At 38.0% G+C, this 22,377-nt stretch overlaps 1 protein-coding gene across 4 annotated transcripts in view; it reads right to left on the bottom strand.

Annotated features, from left to right (window-relative positions):
- The window catches only part of pip5k1ca (phosphatidylinositol-4-phosphate 5-kinase, type I, gamma a), a 95,915-nt gene that overhangs the window by 3,603 nt on the left and 69,935 nt on the right, over positions 1–22,377 (bottom strand). For 2 of the 4 annotated variants that reach the window (XM_043721007.2, XM_043721008.2), the window contains exons 13-18: positions 18,656–18,809; positions 14,722–14,754; positions 11,457–11,579; positions 8,095–8,239; positions 6,218–6,292; positions 3,932–4,015 (exon numbers count right to left, since the gene is read on the bottom strand). In XM_043721007.2, the coding sequence (XP_043576942.2) occupies positions 3,932–4,015; positions 6,218–6,292; positions 8,095–8,239; positions 11,457–11,579; positions 14,722–14,754; positions 18,656–18,809 (614 nt within the window). The remainder of the gene's footprint in view (positions 1–3,931; positions 4,016–6,217; positions 6,293–8,094; positions 8,240–11,456; positions 11,580–14,721; positions 14,755–18,655; positions 18,810–22,377) is intronic. The other 2 variants (XM_043721009.2, XM_043721010.2) reach the window with 2 other exon arrangements.

Below are 22,377 nucleotides of genomic sequence, written 5' to 3'. Positions count from 1 at the left end.
TGGATGAAGGAGTTTCTCCTCAATTCAGTCCTAAATCTGCTCCTGCTTATTTTTAGGCTATGCCCCCAAGTTCTAGTTTCACTCGACAATGGAAATAACCTCCCTGCTTCTATTTTATCTATTCCCTTCATAATTTTATATATTTCTATAGGATCCTCTCTCATTTTTCTAAATTCCAATCACTATAGTCCCAGTCTATTCAATCTCTCCTTATAAGCCAAACCTCTAAAATCTGGAATCAATCTTGTGAACCTCCTCTGCACCCCCTCCAGTGCTAGTGCATTCTTCCTTAAGCAAGGAGACCAAAACTGTACACAGCACTCCAGCTGTGGCCTCACCAACACCCTATACAGCTATAGCATAACCTCCCTATTTTTAAACTCCAGCCCTATAATAATGAAGAACAATATTCCATTTGCCTTTTTAAATTAACTGCTGCACCAGCAAACCAACGTTTTACGATTCATACAAAAGGACACCCAGGTCCCTCTGCACAGTAGCATGCTGCAATTTTTCACCATTTTATCGCCCATTTTGCTGTTATGACTATCAAAATGGATGTCATAATAGATTGATTAGAAATATCAATATCTATTGTGACAAGAGCACACTAAAATTATATCTTTGACAGCTAATAGGAGAACAGTTTTAAACCAGTTGTGTCACTGACCAAAAGAGAGCCAATGTCTCATGTGACACTGCTCACAACATTGGTTCAGGGCAAACATGTTATGACATTCAGCTTACTCCACAAATCTCCACAAGAAACCAGGATTGTTCTTGGTGCATAACTTGACCATAACAATGAAAATTTGTACTCCTTACGGGTTTATAAATGAAAAATAATTTCTTGGTAATGCAAAATTTGAATATTGCTACGGCAAAAAAAATGCTTTTGAAATTTTCCATCTCTCACTCATCAGAGCACAGAGAAAAAAATACTAAATCGCAAAGGGAATAACAATTTATTCTGCTGAAGGAATACTGATTTGTCAATTTGCCAAGTAACCAGCACCCTTTTTTGGTATGCAGTATACACTGTTGCTTCCTTTGAGATATGGTAGCCTTTAATGTCTCATTATTGCTAGAAAAGAACTTTGACAGCTGGTGTGTTTTCAAAAAAAATTGTAAAAGAGCACTTGTATTTATTTATTTTCAGTGTACTTGATACTATTTACAGCTACAACCATTTTATAAAGCTGCTGAGCAAAATAAAAGCTTCATTTACAATAAATGTTAATGTTAATATGAGGAATTCCTGTGTTGGAAAATACAATCCACTACAGTCACACATTGCAACATAAAATATATCCAAAGAGATGCAAACTAAATTTTAAAACTTTCTGTTCCATCAAACACTAGATCAGGAACAGCGGAGGTTAGGTGGACAGTAAAAGTTCCTCTCTGCTTTTTCAATAAGCAGAGCTTATAAATAGCACGGACCTCAGCTTTAATATCAAAAAATGTCCCCCTCCTGCAGCAATTCAACATCTTTTCACCCCTGCACCATTTCTAATGAGCATTTGTTAGCAATGAAAACCTAGTCAATGTGGGAATTCACTTTAACTAGGATCAAAACTATCTAAAATCCATGCACATAAACTCTATGTAAGACAAAACAAAGCAGAAGCTCATTCTCATCAGCTTGGCTAGATCACATCTCAGATGTTTTTTTATTCACTGCAGTGTGCACATCCTTCCAAATCCCAGCAATAATGATCTGGATTGGAAAGCCGATCCTTTGGTTAAAGATCATCCAATTCCATTGTATTTGTGACCAGAGTATGGTAACTTCACCAACATATATAATAAGTAAATTATTCAAATATGGCTGGTCAATAGGCAGTGGAAGATATCTCAAATATAAATTTATCTGCAAACATGTTGATATCAATATATCTAACTATAGCTTAAATTTGTAAGGAGAGAAAAGACGTTTCGAGTCTAACTGACCCTTTGTCAAAATTGGCCGCCTGAATTTCTCTGCCCCTCTTACTCATTCCAACCCAGCTTTGACAAAGGGTCAGTTAGACTCGAAATGTCAGCTCTTTTCTCTCCTTACAGATGCTGCCAGACCTGCTGAAATTTTCCAGCATTTCTCTTTTGGTTTCAGATTCCAGCATCCGCAGTAATTTGCTTTTATATAACTTAAATTTGGTTTGCATACTTTTCATTCTTCACAAAGGAGATGGACAAAAAATTACTCATGATGTAAGTTTACAGGGAGGAAAAGTTGATGTATTGGTAGCAAATCCACAGGCATTTTGAACTATAAAACAATAGAATTTCACAAGCAACCAACGTTAAAATAATTCAAATTGCCAGAACATTAGTTTGCATACTTGGCAGAAGTTGAAAATACTTGTTTGTTAAAAATTTAGATAGGACAATTTGTAAGTGTGCCTTTTTTTAAAAAAATAGATTTTTGTTAATTTACCCAGTGAAACCCACAAACTTGTGACCATATTGTTTTACAGAATACTAAAATAAGTTTGTAACAAGATCATTAAGGTACATTCAATATTTCTGCTCAGGCTATTAAATATTTGCTTTACTAATTGCTACAAGGCACGCAGTAAGTAATTCAAAGCTGCATGATCTCAAATTTTCTACCACAAACACTTAATTGGTCATAACAGGTGTAAGAGATCCAATCACGAATGCATATCTTACATAGTTACCACCAGTCAGAATTAGAAATCACTGTGTACTATCTGTACATTTTGGCTAGAAAATGAGGTTTGTAATCCAAGACAGAGAGAAAGTGACCGTTATAGACCAAGAACATAGTTGTATTCAGTTAAGAACATAGTGTTTGCTTTTTGGGAAACAATGAGATTTAAAGATGTCTGAATTGCATTTTTAAAATGTACAGTAAGACTGATCTGGAAAAATTGCTCACTATTATAAAAAGTTCAAATACATTTTAATACAAGATTGACATTACTAAAATAAAAATGAATTTTTCATCCAGAAGTAGTTCAATTGATATAAATGGGATAATGGATGAGAGAAACAATTAGATACAGCTCTGGTGAGATGATGAGAAATTAAGGCACATCGTAAGATTAGCTATGGAGGTTGATTTATGAAAAAGGGTGTTTTTCAGGGGGAGGATGGGGAGAGAGAGAAAACACCTTATGATTCTTAAAAATTCTTAATTTCTTGATTGAAGTCTTTTTTGTTGATTACCACTGTCTAATCAGTTTCCAGAGGATTCTGACAATGTGTATAAAAGTTGGAATAACACAGCTATTGCAGATACCCAAGCCTCATGGGATAACAGATTTTCAGATAAACCCGTTCAACAACAATGTCCCAACTAGAATCACTGGTCTGGTCATGCAACAGAAAATAACATGGTGGTGTACTAAATATGGATGACATCTTTTTGATTGTAAAATTCCAAAAGCTACAAGAAGTTTCAAAAGATTAATCTTCTCAATCAGTTATTTGAGTAGGAAGCCCTTTTGATATAACAATGATAAAAAAAATGAGATCACCAAGCTTTTGCATAATTTACATTATAAATCGAAGAATAATGGCATAGTAAAATAGCATTACTAAAATACCTTTAAATTTCATCATACCCAAAGCCATGCACCTGCGTTAGTGCTGAGTTGAATGTTCATTATACACCAAATGTAACATTTATATACTTTATCAAGGTAAAAAGTGGGCATTTGACAAACACTCATGGAGGGTACAAGAATTATTCCAAGGGCAAGCATTTATCACACAGAGTGTTGTTCACTCAATAAATATTAGTTTATTGATTGGGAAAGGCAAAATAATAATCTAATGAATAAATAATTCGATAAATTATTTGCAGTTTAAATTCGACTCAGTACTAATTCTACATATCACCACATCTGCTTAGGTACCTAGTTTTAATGCAAGGTTTTTGAAGGAAACAGCACATTACACTTACAGTTTCACTTTCTCCGTCTGAAACTGAACGCACGTGAGAGCCATAGTGAAGAGGAGAGTAAATCCAGACCCTCTCTTCTGCACACTGAATAGGTGGAATCAAGAAGACACAGGCAGAACAGAAATAATGGAAAGCAAAAAAAGGGAGAAAGACGAAAGGCAGTAACTGGTGAAAAACAGGTCATATGTTACATATATATCTAGAGTATGAATATAAGAAGAATAAAATAGAACATGTCAGCAGCACTGCTGATAGCAATGAAGCCATTTCAGGGTATCGTGGGTTTTGCACATTATCCCCACAAAATGCTGAATTCTAGCAGGCTTGGAACTGTCTTAAGAAAAGGAAAAGCAATTTGTATTCTGTCTTATTTTGACAACTGCAATAAAATTGTACAAAACCATTAATATTAAGTCTAGCTTATGTTCAAGTTGAAATTAATCTTATCTTTTCCAATCAAAGTACTAAACTTTTTTTAAACCACGTTTTCCATTTCAGTCAACTAATATTATCCCAATGGAAATCAACATCAATAATTAGAAATTATTTCTTGGAAAGAAAATTACTGGCATGAAGGAACTGGTTGTTAACAGATACAACTCAAACTCCCAAATCTTTACAATACAGAATTTCTTTCTCATTTGCAAACTATATAATTCTTTTATAAATTCTTGCTTAGAAAGGAGAAATAAATTCATCAAATTTCTCACTTGCAAAAGCACTCAAACTACAGGCTTTGTCAGGTTAGCTGATCTCAGCAACGCTAATAGGTGAACTAATTTAGTCATGCCTAGATTTGAGACAGATGGGGATAGAATAAATCAGATTTGCGTCACTATCTGGTGACCCCTGATGGATGCAATGAGTGAGGAGAGTGTGTGCGTGAAGAAGTAGAGAGGAGTTGAAAATGTGCATGCACGTGACACACTATGTGAGAATAGAATTGAAGAATGTGATCAAAAAGCCTGCTGAATCACTGTGGTCCAATAGGGCTGATGACGTTGCATGTCAACAATCATATATTGCAATTTGTTCTGTGGCAATGATACCCTGGAAAGGAGGTATCAATATCTTCAGGATAGGAGCAGCAAACGTGAGAAAAAAATACACTTTTGCACATGTCATTTTTTGTTTTAATATCATTCATGGCAATTTCTTAATCAAGCTATCTGAATATAGGTAATTAACCATTTTACCAGTACATTAGATATTTTGTCACTTATGTATTTTAGTTAGTAAGATGACATAATTAGTTCATCACTTCAAATCTGAAATATTTGCTAACTACTGGCAAAATAAACCTCTTCTATTGTCTAACCCAGATAAGAATTGATAAAGAGGACATTGTAATAATAACAACTATGACCCAATGTGTTACCAGAAGTAATGCTGCCAGCTAAAATACTGGATTGAGAACTATGATATCTTTCAGCTAAGGGTAGATCAGAAATCCTATTTCAATAACATCTTGCTTTTACATCACCAAACTCTACCTGCTTTTTTTTTAAAAAATGTTAAATATATGTAGGAAAGTAAAATGATGGAGGCTGGTATTTAATCGGGCCCTTAGATTGGGAGATGGTAACAGGGAGAAAAATAAATGGGGAAAAAAAAAGATATGGCTGGAAAGCAGTATGGAATTCTATCAGTGGCAAGAACAGTCTCTCCATCCAGTGGCCAAAGGGCTCTCCATGCCATTGCAAGCTTGTTCAGTGACAAATGGACACTCATCCATGCATGAAGGCTATCTATTCAGCCCTAACATCCTCTCTTTTGGTCAGAGATTAGTGGGTGGGGCAAAGATGGCTAATCAGGAAATGGTTGTCCCACAGCAAATTCCCCTCACCAAACATGTCCCAGCCCCTACATCCTTCACCAGCTACTGGGGCCTACTGTTGATCTGACAAAATGTAGCTGTGAATATGGGAAAAACAAACTCAACTGAATTACTATATAGCTTTGGGAACAATCTTGCTTTCCTTCTAACTTCAACATCACAAGTGGCAGAATTTTGCTAAGCTAACTTTAATGACAAGACTAACTTTGGTGTTGAAATAGCAACTATTTTCTGGAATGGAAATATTTCTGCATTTATTTTGTTCAGGTCTGTTTTCACTATGAACTTGTATGGACTGAAAACAAGTTTCAAACTTTCTATAAAGACAATATGGATATATAACAATATTAAAACTAAAATTAGGAACACTTAGCTGAACACAAAACAGATGATGGAAGATCAATTCAGCAACACTGTAGGAGAACCTTTAAGTTATAAAAACCACTTACACTCTCATTGGAAATTGCAGTAGCTCGAGAAAAACTGCGTTGTGGAGAGTAAATCCAGTAGTTTCCATCCATAAACTGGATGGTGTGATAAAAGCACGACACAAACAGGAAAAGGTGAAAGTGATGGTGAAAAGAAAAATATTAAAACAATGTAAATGAAAAAGACAAAGAAGAACAGAAATGCAAAGTGATAATGTTAACAAAAAGTAAAGAAAGATCATAGTAAAAACACCCTAGGAACCTAGTTATAACATTAATCTTTACTTAACTCTAATTCTTTAAGTTAATTGCAAACACGGTCATCCAGAAACTAGGGCACCTGGGAGAGAATAATCTGCCTCATTTGAGTAGTACCCCTTTCTACACAAAATAAAAAGTGGCTGTCAATTTAACCTAATTGCCAAAGGAAGGGCCTGCTCACTCCTTCGTAAAACTAGGCAGAAAGAAGATTAAAGGAGGAATCAAGATCTTTAGAAGGTTAAGGGTATTGGAGAAATTAGATTGCCTGTTGATAAATGGTAAAGAGTGAAGACTAAAGGAGGAAAGAATTAATACATTTTCAACTATGATCCCTACAAGGAAGCCACAATGAAGAACTCACCTAACAATTGGCTTTTTGACTTTAAAATGATAATTAATGGTTTTGCACAAATAATTAACCTCACTCAGTGGGTGTCTGAAGTTTCACAGAACTAGCATAACAAAACAATTATTGAGAAAAATATCCGAGTAGCTGATTGACTTTTATAGGTCCAATTAAATTGTTGTTCTCAGTAAAGACCTATACTGGCCTATCTTAGACATGAGATTATTAAGTCTACTAAAGTGAGTTTTCTCTGTTTCATACATCCACCAAGCACATCACCTTGGAACCATTTCAAAACCAAAGAGACTTGGGTTTACACCCAATCCTCCAAATAGGACAGTCAAATATTGGCCATCAGACATGTACAAGTTTAAGCCTTCATATGGAAGATAGTTGATACAAAAACTTGGGGCTATTGTGACCCAGAGGTAGCACCCCTACCTCTGATGAGGAGGTCTGTGTTCTAGTCCCACCTGCTCCAGAGATGTGTAATATCTCTGAACAGATTGATTAGAAGATATTTAGATACCAGATACTTCTCAAACAACTCAACTATCCATCAAATGCGAGTCAATCTGGACACTATACTGCAAGATTGGGAGCTGTGATATGAATAAAGACCATGAAAGATGTAAACTCTATATAAAAACAAAGCAAATTTCACTGGAGCCTCATTCTGTAACAGCAGCTGCACAAAAACATGCAGTTTTGTTAAGTCTAAAACATAGAGTCTTTCAGATTGGTTTAGATTTCCTTTTACCTACCCAATCCAAAAGTTTCTCAAGGACTCCACTACTGCAGAAGACAAACTGAAGTTAGTTAAGTCTATCAACTTGACGCAAACTCTGATGCATGGTGTAGTTTAAGGAAAGTGATTCACTGATTCAAATGCACCTGATATCATCACTTTGTAAGGAAAAGAGAGGACAAACCAATTCTTAGCCTGGAGGTATTATCACCTGGCTCAAATTTATGTGAGATGCCTTTCAAGAGAGGTCTTCCACATTTGCACTTGCAGGTTTTAGCTGTTTCCTAAGTTATACTGTCACTTTTGAACTAATAATTACAAAAGTACTTCAGGTACATACAAATATGACCCTTAATAAACAGATAAAGCATTGTGGATGTTATTCTTAAAATATTAATTTTGGAAAAAATATTAACTTCCTATTGCAAGAGATCTGCTCAACAGATAAAATTCCTTTCTACATTATATCATTGTCTGAAGATATTTCTCCCACATTCATTTCAAAATATTCTTTGTGAAAAGGTAGAGGGTTGTTATACTCACAAAATAAATGTCTGATGCTGGAACCTCCTCATCATCATCTTCTGCCTCCTCAGATGCATGGCTAGCTGCCTCCGAGATTTGGCTCACAGTGTCTGCTTCCAATGTAACAGTGGAACTTGTACGTGCAGATGCCGAAGGAACTTCCCTAAAATGTAAAGATTCTGATTTGCAAGGTTCAAAAGAGACCTCCTGCAGACGGACATGCATACACTGAAGTACACTTAAATGTCCTAATGCTCAATTCGTTCTACAAAAACAGTGAACAGTATTGGGGCTTACACCAATCCCTGAAGAACATGAAAAACAACTAGAAATCCAAGTGAAGGATTCTCTTGGTTTTATAGATCATATCTCCACACACACACACACACACACACACACACACACACACACAAATAGGAGTAAAGTACTAATTTGCAAATACTGATGCAGTTATAATGCTGGAGACAATGTACATTGGAATGTACAGGGCATAAGTGAACAGAGTACTAGGGTTAGTATGCGAATATATGCTCACAGTACATTACCACATACCCAGATCAAACATAAGGACAGTGTACTAACATACTGTTACATTGTGGTACAATCAAGAAACTACATAGATAAAGAAATTAGACTTCCAAATTTAGTTTTATTTTGATCAAATTAGCTTGTTCAAGGACATTTGTCTCAAATTGCTGAAATATCACACTTTGAAAACTTCAGACAAATTCCACTTATTTCTAAAAGATGCACAACTGCACTAAAACCTGAATATGCGTTTGTTTACGTTCACAATTATACTTAATATTTTGCAAACATACCAGTTTTGAACAGGAACCAAATCAGCATTTTTAAAAATGGGCAAGATTAATACACAAGTGTGTGAAAATGGTTTACCCTTTCAGAGAAACTCTTTAAAGCCAACAATTTAACATTGTGCATTATAACCAAGAACCAAATGAGTAAAGCTGATAGATGGTGGAATGAACAAATTTTAAATTCCAATTCTTGTTTCTACTGTTGAGTGCAACTAGTTCAAATGGTTAAAGTGTGTTTGATGGCTCACCAACAGTTATGCAATACCATTTGTCCTGCAGAAGTAAAACTTACTGGCCTGTGGAAAATTCTGAAGTGATCAGATTTTTCAGTCTTTTTTTTCCAGTGTGACAGGGAAAAAGGTCTGCCACAAAAGCAAGAAGAGTTAAGTTTGATTAGGCAGGACAGCTTTAAATTGAATAGTATATAAACTGCACAACAGCAAAATAATCAAAAAGCACATGAATGCTCATTAGTGGTTTTTTTTTTGCATCTGTTAAACTTGCAGAGACCAGGGTTCAATTCCCAGAAATGCAGCAGTTCTTGAGTAAATTAAGAAAAGCATGCGCCATAGAAGGGAAGAGTTTTTTTCCCCAGGAATTTGGGACAAATTTCAGAAAGGAAGAAGAATGGGACTCAGTGACTTTTCTTTCAGAGCCAGTTTGAAAAGATGGGCTGAGCAGCATTATTAAAACCTCTCTTTACCCAAGTATATATAATAACTGGTCCTCAACAATAGTCTGATTTAAGTACGTGGTTGAATGATCGCAGAAAACAAACAGGATGGCTTGTAATAATTATTTGTTGACAGCTGGAAATGTGTTGCTGGAAAAGCGCAGCAGGTCAGGCAGCATCCAGGGAACAGGAGAATCGACGTTTCGGGCATAAGCCCTTCTTCAGGAATGGGGAAAGTTTGTCCAGCAGGCTAAGATAAAAGGTAGGGAGGAGGGACTTGGGGGAGGGGCGTCGGAAATGTGATAGGTGGAAAGAGGTCAAGGTGAGGGTGATAGGTCAGACTGGGGTGGGGGCGGAGAGGTCGGGAAGAAGATCTCAGGTTAGGAAGGCGGTGCTGAATTTGATGGATTTGACTGAGACAGGGTGGGGGGAGGGGAAATGAGGAAACTGGTGAAATCCGAGTTCATCCCTAGTGGTTGGAGGGTTCCTAGCCGGAAGATGAGGCGTTCTTCCTCCAACCGTCGTTTTGTTGTGGTCTGATGATGGAGGAGTCCAAAGACCTGCATATCCTTGGTGGAGTGGGAGGGGGAATTGAAATGTTGAGCTACAGGGTGGTTGGGTTGGTTGGTCCGGGTGTCCCAGAGGTGTTCCCAGGGGTGTTATTTGTTGACAGACTATCCCAAGAGAAGGCCAGGGAGGGGAACAAAATATTAGAGATTGCCTCTGTGCAGGAGAGGGATGGGTAGAAACTGGAAGAACTTTTTATGAATTTTTACAGTTCTAGATAAGGACAGAAAGTAGCACTGATACACAGTCATCAACATACCAGGAAAGGAAGAGAAGCAGGATTACGGAAAACAAAAAGAATTGCACAGTACATTCTTGACTGCCTCAGTCCTGTCCCTTTCCACATCGAAATTAATCTGCATTCAATCTTTAACTTCCTTCTGAATAAGAACATAAGAAGTAGGAGCAAGAGTTGGCCATCTAGTGGTATTTAATAAGATCATGGCTGATTCTTTTGTGGACTCAGCCCCACTTACCTGCCCACTCACCATAACCCTTAATCATGTTACTGTTCTAAAATCTATATTTGCCTTAAAAACATTCAATGAGGTAACCTCAACTGCTTCACTCATCATGGAATTCCACAGATTCACAACCATTTGGGTGAAGAAGTTCCTGCTCAAGATTACTTACAGTGTGGAAACAGGTCCTTCGGCCCAATAAGTCCACACCTACCCACCAAAGAGCAACCCACCCAGACCCATTCCCCTACATTTACCCCTTCACCTAACACTACAGGCAATTTAGCATGGCCAATTCACCTAACCTGCACATTTTTGGACTGTGGGAGGAAACCGGAGCACCCAGAGGAAACCCATGCAGACAAGGGGAGAATGTGCAAACTCCACACAGAAAGATGCCTGAGGCGGGAATTGAACCCAGGTCTCTGCCGCTGTGAGGCAACTGTGCTAACCACTGTGCCACCGTGCCACCCACTCAATTCTAAATCTGCTCCCCCTTATTTTGAGGCTATACCCTTAGTTCTAGTTTCATCCGCCAGTGGAAACAATCTCCCTGCTTCTACCGTATCTATTCCCATAATTTAAATATTTCTATAAGATACTCCCCCATTCTTCCAAATTTCAATGAGTACAGACCCAGTCTACTCAATCTCTCAACAATTAAGCACATTTATTAATATGCATTTAACTCAAAGTTGTTTAGCTGGTTCTTTAATGAAGATGGTCAAGAATGGTGAAATGGTTCTGCACTATCTATCCCAAGGGAAAAGAAATTCTAACTGCCAATATTACTTGAGTAATATGAACTTTGGTATGCATAACATCATAACATTGGGGTATCCCCAGTAAACACATACTAACGTTTTATCCTCTTCCTCTTCTGCTGCCTCTTCCTCAGCTGTATGCTCAGTTTCGATACTGGACTTTGCCTCAAATTCAACAGTGACCTGCTGGAGGCCAGCTTCTGTGACTATCTCATCAGACCTAAGAAGAGAAAAAAAATTAGCAGAAGGATTCTTGACATTTTTGTACTTTTTCCTGAATTTTATATCAGTGAAATTATAAATAACTTTACAAAGATATCTTTTGATTAATACTGTGCTCTTGCATTCTATTTCAAATTTCTCTGTTAGCTTAAATTGGAAAATCAGTGTAGAACAATGCCATACAAATCCAGAGATATGGGGCTAGCAGGATGAAACAGCATGCGCTCAATTTTGGCCATTAACCAGTATCGGATGCTGGAAGCATACATCTAGATATTGGATGATTTCAGTCTCAGCATAGTTCCCATCATCAATGACAGCACACGAGCAAGGTAGCAATAGGCAGCTGCTATTGTAAAACTGTACCTCACCAACTGCCAAATTTTTCAAAAGACGAGTGTGTCAAAGGAAACTAAAAAAACTTCCAACCACCTCAACTGTTTTGTGATTGAACAATTACAGGCTTCCAAATTGTACTGCAGTAAAAGGATTTACAAGGTGTTTTAAAATCTCTAGTTAATTTTGTTAAGATGAACACTATAGATTTTTTTTGTTTTCGGTTTATTTTCTCTCCACTTGAAGCTTGAAGAAAATATGACACTGTGATGTGCAATAAGCCCAATGGTCACCTTTTATACTTTGTGCCCATGGCTGTGACATTAAGAGTAAGAAATCAATTTGGAAAGATGCTGCTTCAAATCAGCATTCTGTGTTTTAAATTATTGTATTGCAGAAAGAAATTATTTATTCTCTCAATGAATTAATTTCAGAGACTATGAAAGAGACTAAGTGGCATCTTAGATAAGTAGCTGCGTACTTGTGTTTCAGATACAAAAACTTGAGTATTCCTGAAAAAGGGAAATATGCCATTGAAGCTTTTCATCTTGTACTCATTAGGATAGATACAAGAATACCAAAATTTAAAGGGGGAAGAACAATTTATACTTCATGAGAAAAAAGTGTTGATTAGTGTCAAATTATTTAACGAACCAAAGGTTATTACTGTTGATCCTGAAAAGAGCTCAGTCCACTTCAAATTACCGAGTAAGGAATCTCAAAAGCTTGAGCACAGGTGAAGTTAATCATTTCATGCTACTACTATGCAGTTGCAATACAAGTGGTATTTTCCACTAACTAGACAGTACCATCAGTCAAAAATGATACATATCCAGCATCTCACTGATACCGAAATTCACGTACCACACCAGTATGTGAGGTGGTACATGAATTTTAATGTCATTGTGATGTTGGGAATGTAGTCCACACATCCTAATCACTGATGGATTGTATCAATCAACACATCCTTTCAGCTGTTAGAAAGAGGCAGAGTAGCAACCACAACCAATCAATCCATACTTGAAAAACTCTCAATAGTGTTAACTTTGAATGCAATTCAGCAGCTGGACAATATTTGTGAAAAATTTCAAGTGTGCTAAGTATTAGAATAACGACCAAATTAAGATAATGAGTCAGGTTCACAACATGGTTTACTTATGATTATTAAAAACTACAAAACTACAGTAGCACCCTGTCCTCTGCTAAAAAAAAGGAACATGTACAGGCACTGGGCCTTCTTTAATTGAACAGAAGTTGGAGGACAGCAGATCCCTAGTGCATTCCCAATCGCAATCAGAGTCAGCATGCCTCTCTTGAATTCAAACCAAAGGTTTGGAGACTACTGTTCCCTGGTAGCTTATCCATGGGAATGCCTTGACCAAATCAATCAGTATCTTTCTCTTCCAGAATATAAATTGTTACTTCTGTTTAAAATTTGGTATTTCACATTTATCCCAATGAATACAAAACAAAAAGCTTCAACCTCGTGACTCTCTGTAATACTCAAAATTCTGTATTACCAAGCACTATTAATTTATTAGAATGGTTTACCTCTTGACCCTCTATGGCTGACCTCCACACTGCTTTTATATACTAGTGTGCCTCCCTACTCAAAATGTTCCTGACCCCTGGGACAGGCAATTCAAGAGAGAAGGGCTGTTTGGTTTATTGCAAACTTAATTTTTTTTCTAAGTATTATCAAATTGTGCAGAAATACCTTGTGAATAATTGTTGGTACATAGTGAGTATAAGTTGAGCAAAATAAAATTCAAAATGAGAAGGAGGAGTTCCCAAGAGTGGCCAAAAATCCACAGAATGAAGGAAATGGGTTATCATGTGTTATATGATTGACTGTCTTTGTGGTGGGGTTGGGAGTGAAAGCCAGAAATAATTCCCTAGGTATTTCTTGGAATAGATCAAAGGATTTTTTGACAAGCTCTCTTAAGAAATTTCATAGGTGAATTGGGGGATGGGTGGCAGGATAGAAGACATGAAACACCACTCTATGATGGGATTGTACAGTAAACCAATTGTTTTTTTAACCTGTTCTTTCTCAATCTATGAAAATCCAACTGGAAAAGACGTTGTGATATTGTCCCTATGTGTGAACCAGGAGATCTGGATTGGAGTTCCACCTACTCCAGAAATATGTAACATCTCTGAACAGGCTGATTAGAAAATATCAACAACAAATCTAATTCATTGAGGCAACAGGCTTATTGCAGAAACAAATTGTAAAGTCAGCAATTTTTCTTCAGCAAGTCACTGTCACTGTGATTTACAAGTTTGCAACAAGCTAAAGTCATGTGATCAAACTATGTCCAATTAAACAATGCTTGAACAAAGAATAAGTGGCATCCAGAGAATATCTGCACTTGTTTGGATATGACTGAGATGTGGAATACACTCCCTGAAAAGGTGGCGGAAGCAGATTCAATAGTAACTTACAAAGGGAATAAAATTACAAGACCATTGGGAAGAACTATGGAGTGAGGTTAATTAGGGAGTACAGAAACAGCTGGATAGGCAGGAGACCTTTATTTGGTGTTACATGAATTATTTTTAATACCTAAGTCAGGTCGGATTGGATATTTTGTAATGGTGTATAGTGTGGCCAAATTATAAGCCATACCCAAATGAATTGCTCCATGATATGATTGATGTGACAACTCTCATCTTGATCATCGTGGTAACTAGTTATATAACACCCACCCATGTATCCCATTCATTGGCACAGCCCACAGCTTAACAGACAACATAGAAAATAGCAATATAAAAGGAAAATGAGCAATACTGATTCTCACCCAACATCTGCTGATGATGATAGTGTTGCTTTCCTAACCAGATAGGAAATAAAGAGAACAAATAGTAAATATAATGGACATTAACTTGCCATGTATACTAAAAGACATTTGTCTACATAGAACGATGAGGTCTCAACTTAAACATACAATTGCCCTCTTCTGACAGCATCAGTTCATAAACAGGTCTATATGCAAAACAATCAAGTATCAGCCACGGAGATGAGTTCGTGGGACTCTGGTCACTGAGTCACAAGGTTCGGAGATTAATTCCCACTCCCAGTCTTGAGCACAGGCATCATGGCACAGTACTGAGGGAAGAAACATTAAACTGTCTATTTGTGTACATGTAAAGGATCCTATGACACAATTTTGAAGAGCAGGACAATTAGCTGTAGTGTCTTGGTCAATAATTATCCCTCAATTAACACCACAGAAAACTAATCAACTGGTCACATGGCTGTTTGTGGGAGCTTGCAACAAGCAACTTGGTTGCCACGTTTCCTAAGAATGACGACATTTCAAAGGTACTTCATTTGAGACATATGGTGGTTGTGAAAACACTGCACAAATGCCTGTTTTTCTTTTCTTTAAAGGACATTGTGCTAAAATGAAACATTGGACAAACTATCATATTATGAGATTTATCATTTTTCAAATGACCTTCACTACTAGTAAATTAGAAATGATAATTTTGAGTTGATGTAAAAGGTGAAAATAATAAATTTTAAGTGAAGTACAAACATAAACGTGTAATGGGCTGAGTAGTGGCAGATGGAGTTTAATTCAAATAAATGCGAGGTGCTGCATTTTGGGACAGCAAATCTTAGCAGGACTTATACACTTAATGGTAAGGTCCTAGGCAGTGTTGCTGAACAAAGAGACCTTGGAGTGCAGGTTCATAGCTCCTTGAAAGTGGAGTCACAGGTAGATAGGATATTGAAGGCGGCGTTTGGTATGTTTTCCTTTATTGGTCAGAGTATTGAGTACAGGAATTGGGAGGTCATGCTGCGGCTATACAGGATATTGGTTAGGCCACTGTTGGAATATTGCGTGCAATTCAGGTCTCCTTCCTATCGGAAAGATGTTGTGAAACTTGAAAGGGTTCAGAAAAGATTTACAAGGATGTTGCCAGGGTTGGAGGATTTGAGCTATAGGGAGAGGCTGAACAGGCTAAGGCTATTTTCCCTGGAACATCAGAGGCTGAGGGGTGACCTTATAGAGGTTCACACAATTATGAGGGCCATGGATAGGATAAATAGGCAAAGTCTGTTCCCTGGGGTCGGGGAGTCCAGAACTAGAGGGCATAGGTTTAGGGTGAGAGGGGAAAGATATAAAAGAGACCTGAGGGGCAATATTTTCACACAGAGGGTGGTATGTGTATGGAATGAGCTGCCAGGGGATGTGGTGGAGGCTGGTACAATTGCAACATTTAAGAGACATTTGGATGGGTATATGAATAGGAAGGGTTTGGAGGGATATGGGCCAGGTACTGGCAGGTGGGACTAGATTGGGTTGGAATATCTGGTCGGCATGGAGGGGTTGGACCGAAGGATTTGTTTCCATGCTGTACATCTCTATGACTCTATGATAAATCACAAAATGGCCTCCAAGCTCTAGAATTCCTTCCCTCAACCTCTCTGTGCATTTAATAGGAGAATTACATTAAAATCACTTTGACATAGCTTTTAAGTATACTTCCGAATATCTCCATATATGGTGCTAAATTTTGTTTGATTATAATCTTGCGAGGCATCTTTAGATACTTTGAATAAAACAAAAAAAGTACACAAGTAGATTACATATATGAGACAACAATTTAACATTTTATTCACTCGTAAGAATGTAAGCATTGCTGACTAGGCCAGCATTTACTACCAATCCTTGATCACCCTTGAGAAAACGGTGGTGAGCTGTTTCTTGAACTGCTGCAGTCCATAAGAAAGGCTAGACAGGCTGGGATCTTTTCCCACTAGACCGTAGGAAGTTGAGAGGTGGCCTGATAGAAGTTTATAAAATTATGAGAGGTATAGATAGAGTTAATTGTAGTTGTCTTTTTCCTAGGATGATGGGATTTCAAGACGAGGGGGCACATTTTTAAGGTGAGAGAAGAGAGATTTTAAAAAAGTCTTGTGGGAAATCCTTTTTTTAAATACAAAGGGTGGATCGTGCATGGAATAAACTTCCTGAGAACGTGGTGGGTGTGCGTACAAATGCAATGTTTAAAAGACATTTGGATAGATGCATAAATAGGAAAAGTTTGGAGGTATATGGGCCAGGAACAGGCAGGTGGGACTATTTAGATTTGGATTACATTCGACATTGCCTGGTTGAATCGAAGGGTCTGTTTCTGTGCTGTATGACTATATGTGCTGTAGTAAACCTACAAAGCCCTATGGAGGTAATTCCAGAATTCATCCCGATGACACTAAAGGTGAATGGTTTGAAAGAGAACTTGCAGGTAGTTAAGTTCACAAGAATCTTGTCATTTTAGATGGTATTGGTCCTGGGTTTGGAAAGTGCTGTCAAAAGAATTTTGATAAATTTCTGCAGTGCATCTTGCAGCTGGTATACACTGCAGCTGCTGAGCGCTAGTGGTGGAAGGAGTGGACATTTATGGATGTGGTGCCAACCAAGCAGGTTGTTTTTTTCTTGAGCGTTGCTGGAGCTGCACTCATCCAGGCAAATGGGGAGCATTCCGTCACACTCCTGACTTGTAGATGTTGGACAGACTTTGATAAGTTAATTGCCTAACCTCTGGCCTGCTGTGGTCGTCACTGTATTTATATGGAGTACATATAAGTTACGTTTCTGGCCAACAGTAAGCCTCAGGATATTGATAGTAAGGAATGCAGTGATTGTAACATCATTGAATGTCAATGGGCAGTGATTAGATTGTCTCTGGAGATGATCATTATCTGGTATTTAGGTGATTCGAATGTTACTTGCCAGCTCAAGCCTGGATATTGTTCAGGTCTTGTTGCAGTTGAACATGTACTGCTTCAGTATTCGATTAGTCACGAATGGTGCTTGAACACTGTGCAATCATTAGCAAACATCCCCACTTATGATTCTAAAGATAAATTAGGGGATGTAGGTTTGCTCGCTGAGCTGTAAGGTTCATTTCCAGACGTTTTGTCACCCTACTAGATAACATCTTCAGTGGGCCTCCAGGCTTCTGAAGATGTTACCTAGGAGAGAGACGAAACGTCTGGAAATGAACCTTCCAGCTCAGTGAGCAAATCTACATCCAGAACCTCAACCTGACCTACAAATCTTCTCAAAACTCGCTATAAAATTAGGGGACTAAATATGCTATAATAAAGGGAGGACTTGCAAAAGAATTCCACAACTTGAATTAACATGAAGAAAACTCAACAATAATTAATATTAAAATCTCTACCATCAACTAAGGAGCTCTGTCTGGGGGCTCCAAAGCTTACGTGAATTATGACCTTGGCATTTACATTTTTTGGTACATCTCACAAGAGTTGAGATATATAATTCTATGAATTACTGACAATAAGAACATGAATTGACATCACATATGTAATAGGAGACAGATTAAGGAAACCTTTAATTGCCACTGATGTAAACAGGTAAGAAGTCTAAAGAGGAGGAGAAAATTTGAAAAAGCATAAGATATATTTTGTAAGTAATGTGCTTTCTGATGCACTTTTTCTCAAGACATGTAACAGTCATTCAGACTTCCATATGAACCCCTGATCTGGTAGTTATAACTGTACAATAGACAACAGAGAGTGCCTGCTAACAAGGTGAATAAAGGAATAGCCACTGAGCTGTATTACAATCATCAGTAGAAACAGCCAAAAAATGATATGAATGATATTTTCTAAAGCATAAAATATACAGATAGACAGATGGATTAGTTACTGAAGCTAAATCTACCCAAAAGATTCAAATTCACGCTACTTACCTGTAGCGGTGATGATGCTCTGAGCTTTCTGATGGTGACTGTTCTGTTATTGACAAGGATGTTGTTGATGATAGAGTTGTTGCTATAGAAGCTGTAGTCGCTTCTTCAAATGAAGGGGGAGTGCAAGGAAGGAGATCTGGCCGGCCCAATAATCCTAAAAAAAAGTTGCAAATTAAAAATAACTACTAACGCCATCAGAAGAAACCACTATCCTATCACAGCATGAAGATAAATCATCTCAATTAAAAATGAGTGATGAGGAACCCTGTTCAGCTCAATGTTGTGACTATATAACTGCTTTCTGGTCATCCTTTACATAACACGCAAAACGCATAAAATTAAAATAAATCAGGATGCTGGGTCCAAATGACATGCACACAAAGTGATTAAAGAGCTGGGACACTTGTTTTAACATCTCCTTACCAACATTTCACTAGTAACAGGGACTGTTTCCTTGAATTGCAAGGGTGCTTACATAGTTTTAATTTTCATAAAAGCATGACACATCAGATTAGGAGAAGTGTAGACCAATCAGTCTAAGATCAATTGCAATTAGGATTGTCGAATTGATCATAAGGGATGCTTTTTAAGTTAATTTAGATCAGGAAGTTAATTTAGGCAGAAACAACAGATACTGATAAAATTGACTGTGTCCCAGAACCTACTAAAATCCTTTTACTAATTAGCGGGTGGCACTGTCAATATATATTTTCAGAGACCTCAAAATAAGCAACTGTGCAGGCAAGAATTTTGTGGAATCAGTGTAAAGTGGTTACAAAGAATTGAGGTTTAACTGTATGCCCATTCGTAGAATACTTTTATTCATAGCTGTAAGATCTACTTAGATTAAATTACTTACAGTGTGGAAACAGGCCCTTCGGCCCAACTGGTCCACACCGACCCGCCGAAGCGCAACCCACCCAGACCCATTCCTCTACATTTACCCCTTCACCTAACACTACGGGCAATTTAGCATGGCCAATTCACCTAACCTGCACATTTTTGGACTGTGGGAGGAAACCCACGCAGACACGGGGAGAATGTGCAAGCTCCACAAAGACAGTTGCCTGAGGCGGGAATTGAACCTGGGTCTCTGGCGCTGTGAGGCAGCAGTGCTAACCACTGTGCCACCATGCCACCCACTGATTAGAGATCTCTCTCAGGGATCAGTGTTAGAATCTTTGCTGTTAACTACCTTCATTAATTTCCTGGACATAGGCATTATGATAATGATCTGCAAATTTATGGATGAGATGATTTGTGCTAGGAGTGAAGGACAACAAATTTTTGTAAATAGATTTAGATGTTGGATACAGAACTGGCTCAAAGGTAGAAGACAGAGGGTGGTGGTGGAGGGTTGTTTTTCAGACTGGAGGCCTGTGACCAGTGGAGTGCCACAAGGATTGGTGCTGGATCCTCTAACTTTTGTCATTTACATAAAAATTTGGATGCAAGCATAAGAGGTACAATTAGTAAGTTTGCAGATAACACCAAAATTGGAGGTGTAGTGGACAGCGAAGAGGGTTACCTCAGATTACAACAAGATCTGGACCAGATGGGCCAATGGGTTGAGAAGTGGCAGAAGGAGTTTAATTCAGATAAATGCGAGGTGCTGCATTTTGGGAAAGCAAATCTTAGCAGGACATATACACATAATGGTAAGGTCCTAGGGAGTGATGCTGAACAAAGAGACCTTGGAGTGCAGGTTCATAGCTCCTTGAACGTGGAGTCACAGGTAGATAGGATAGTGAAGACGGCATTTGGTATGCTTTTCTTTATTGGTCAGAGTATTGAGTACAGGAGTTGGGAGGTCATGTTGTGGCTGTACAGGACATTGGTTAGGCCACTGTTGGAATATTGCGTGCAATTCAGGTCTCCTTCCTATCGGAAAGATGTTGTGAAACTTGAAAGGGTTCAGAAAAGATTTACAAGGATGTTGCCAGGGTTGGAGGATCTAAGCTACAGGGAGAGGCTAAACAGGCTGGGGCTGTTTTCCCTGGAGCGTCGGAGCCTGAGGGGTGTTCTTATAGAGGTTAACAAAATTATGAGGGCCATGGATAGGATAAATAGACAAAGTCTTTTCCCTGGGGTGGGGGAGTCCAGAACTAGAGGGCATAGGTTTAGGGTGAGAGGGGAAAGATATAAAAGAGACCTGAGGGGCAACTCTTTCACGCAGAGGGTGGTACATGTATGGAATGAGCTGCCAGGGGATGTAGTGGAGGCTGGTACAATTGCAACATTTAAGAGACATTCGGATGGGTATATGAATAGGAAGGGTTTGGAGGGATATGGGCCGGGTGCTGGCATGTGGGACTAGATTGGGTTGGGATGTCTGGTTGGCATGGACAGGTTGGACCGAAGGGTCTGTTTCCATGCTGTACATCTCTATGGTTCTATGTTCTGGAAATTGAGCGAAAATGGTAAATGGCATTTAACTTTCAGTACACTGGTATTCTCATTTGAACGGAATCAACACCAGAAGTGCACTTATACTTTACATTGAAAGAAAATCAGGAATTAGTTAAAAGATAAAAATTGATACTTTAGCTCTTAATTCATTAACTAATTCTTTAAATTCATCATTCTTCATGACCAATGCCAAGAAGTCACAATCACAGCAAACAAGTTACGTAAGGACAAGGCTTGATTAATTGTTAATTCCAAAAGACTGTAAGCTATGGACAAGTTACTGTCTCATTTTGGTGAATGTTGACACTTTGCGCATCTTCAAAGAACAGGTATCTCAAGTCCTGGTGGAGCAAGAAATCACATCTTAGAAAAACGACAAAGTTAAAAGTTTGTGATCTTTTCAGCCAGTTTTGATTGTTTAAGGAGGTCAGAAAAGAATCTTCCAGATGTTCCCAAACATTCCCTTCCCAAAATTAATTCTCCAGTGCTTTAAATAGTTTTGTGCAATAGGCATCTCAATTTTGAAACAGACTTGACAGATTAGAAGGATTTTTTTATCCCTCCCCATTATAATGTATATTTTATCAAACTTATTTTACTGTCATAACATACTTCTTCATCTCAACATTTTTCACAAGAGAAAGAAAGAAATCAACATGACACATCACACAGTCAGTACTAGTAGAACACATAGCCAGGTAAAATTCTCAAGGAATTTGACACGGTAATTTCTGAGAAGTTGTTTCCTCGATTGAAAATTCTAGAATCGGGAGGAATAGTCTCGGGATAGGTACAGGTATGCACCCCCCACCCTGTATATATGGGTGATATGTTCTAAGACCTACTGCAGATCCCCAAAACTATAGATAAGAGCAAACCTTATCATTTAAATTGGAAATTTACCTCCCCAGCAGCCCCTGGAATTATTTCCAGAATGTTCCATGTAATATTTTCAGGCTGCGGTAAACCTTGGATAACCACATCTGTTATACAGGGATTCCACTATTTTGTTTTGAGTCTGAGGATGAGTCCAAATTTCTTCACTCTGAGGACTGTGAACCTACACGAGAGGACTATGGATACTCAGTCACCAAATGTACTCAAGGCTGAGATCAATCATTCTTTCAAAGTCCAGAAATATTAAGGATATGGTAATATGGCATGAAAATGGAATCCTGGCAAAAGACCAGTGTGTTCTGCTGGCTGGCAGATCAAACTCAAGGTACTGTGGGGCTTGCATATATTTCTTACATTTTTATGAAAAGAATTATTGATGAAAATAAAAATTTGAAGGGATTTTGTTGTAGGGGCAA

This window comes from Chiloscyllium plagiosum, unplaced genomic scaffold, assembly GCF_037043375.1.
Source record: "Chiloscyllium plagiosum isolate Xiang-an unplaced genomic scaffold, Cpla_swu_hap1 HiC_scaffold_28, whole genome shotgun sequence".
Classification (NCBI taxonomy): Eukaryota; Metazoa; Chordata; class Chondrichthyes; order Orectolobiformes; family Hemiscylliidae; genus Chiloscyllium; species Chiloscyllium plagiosum.
This window is presented reverse-complemented; position numbering and strand designations above follow the sequence as displayed.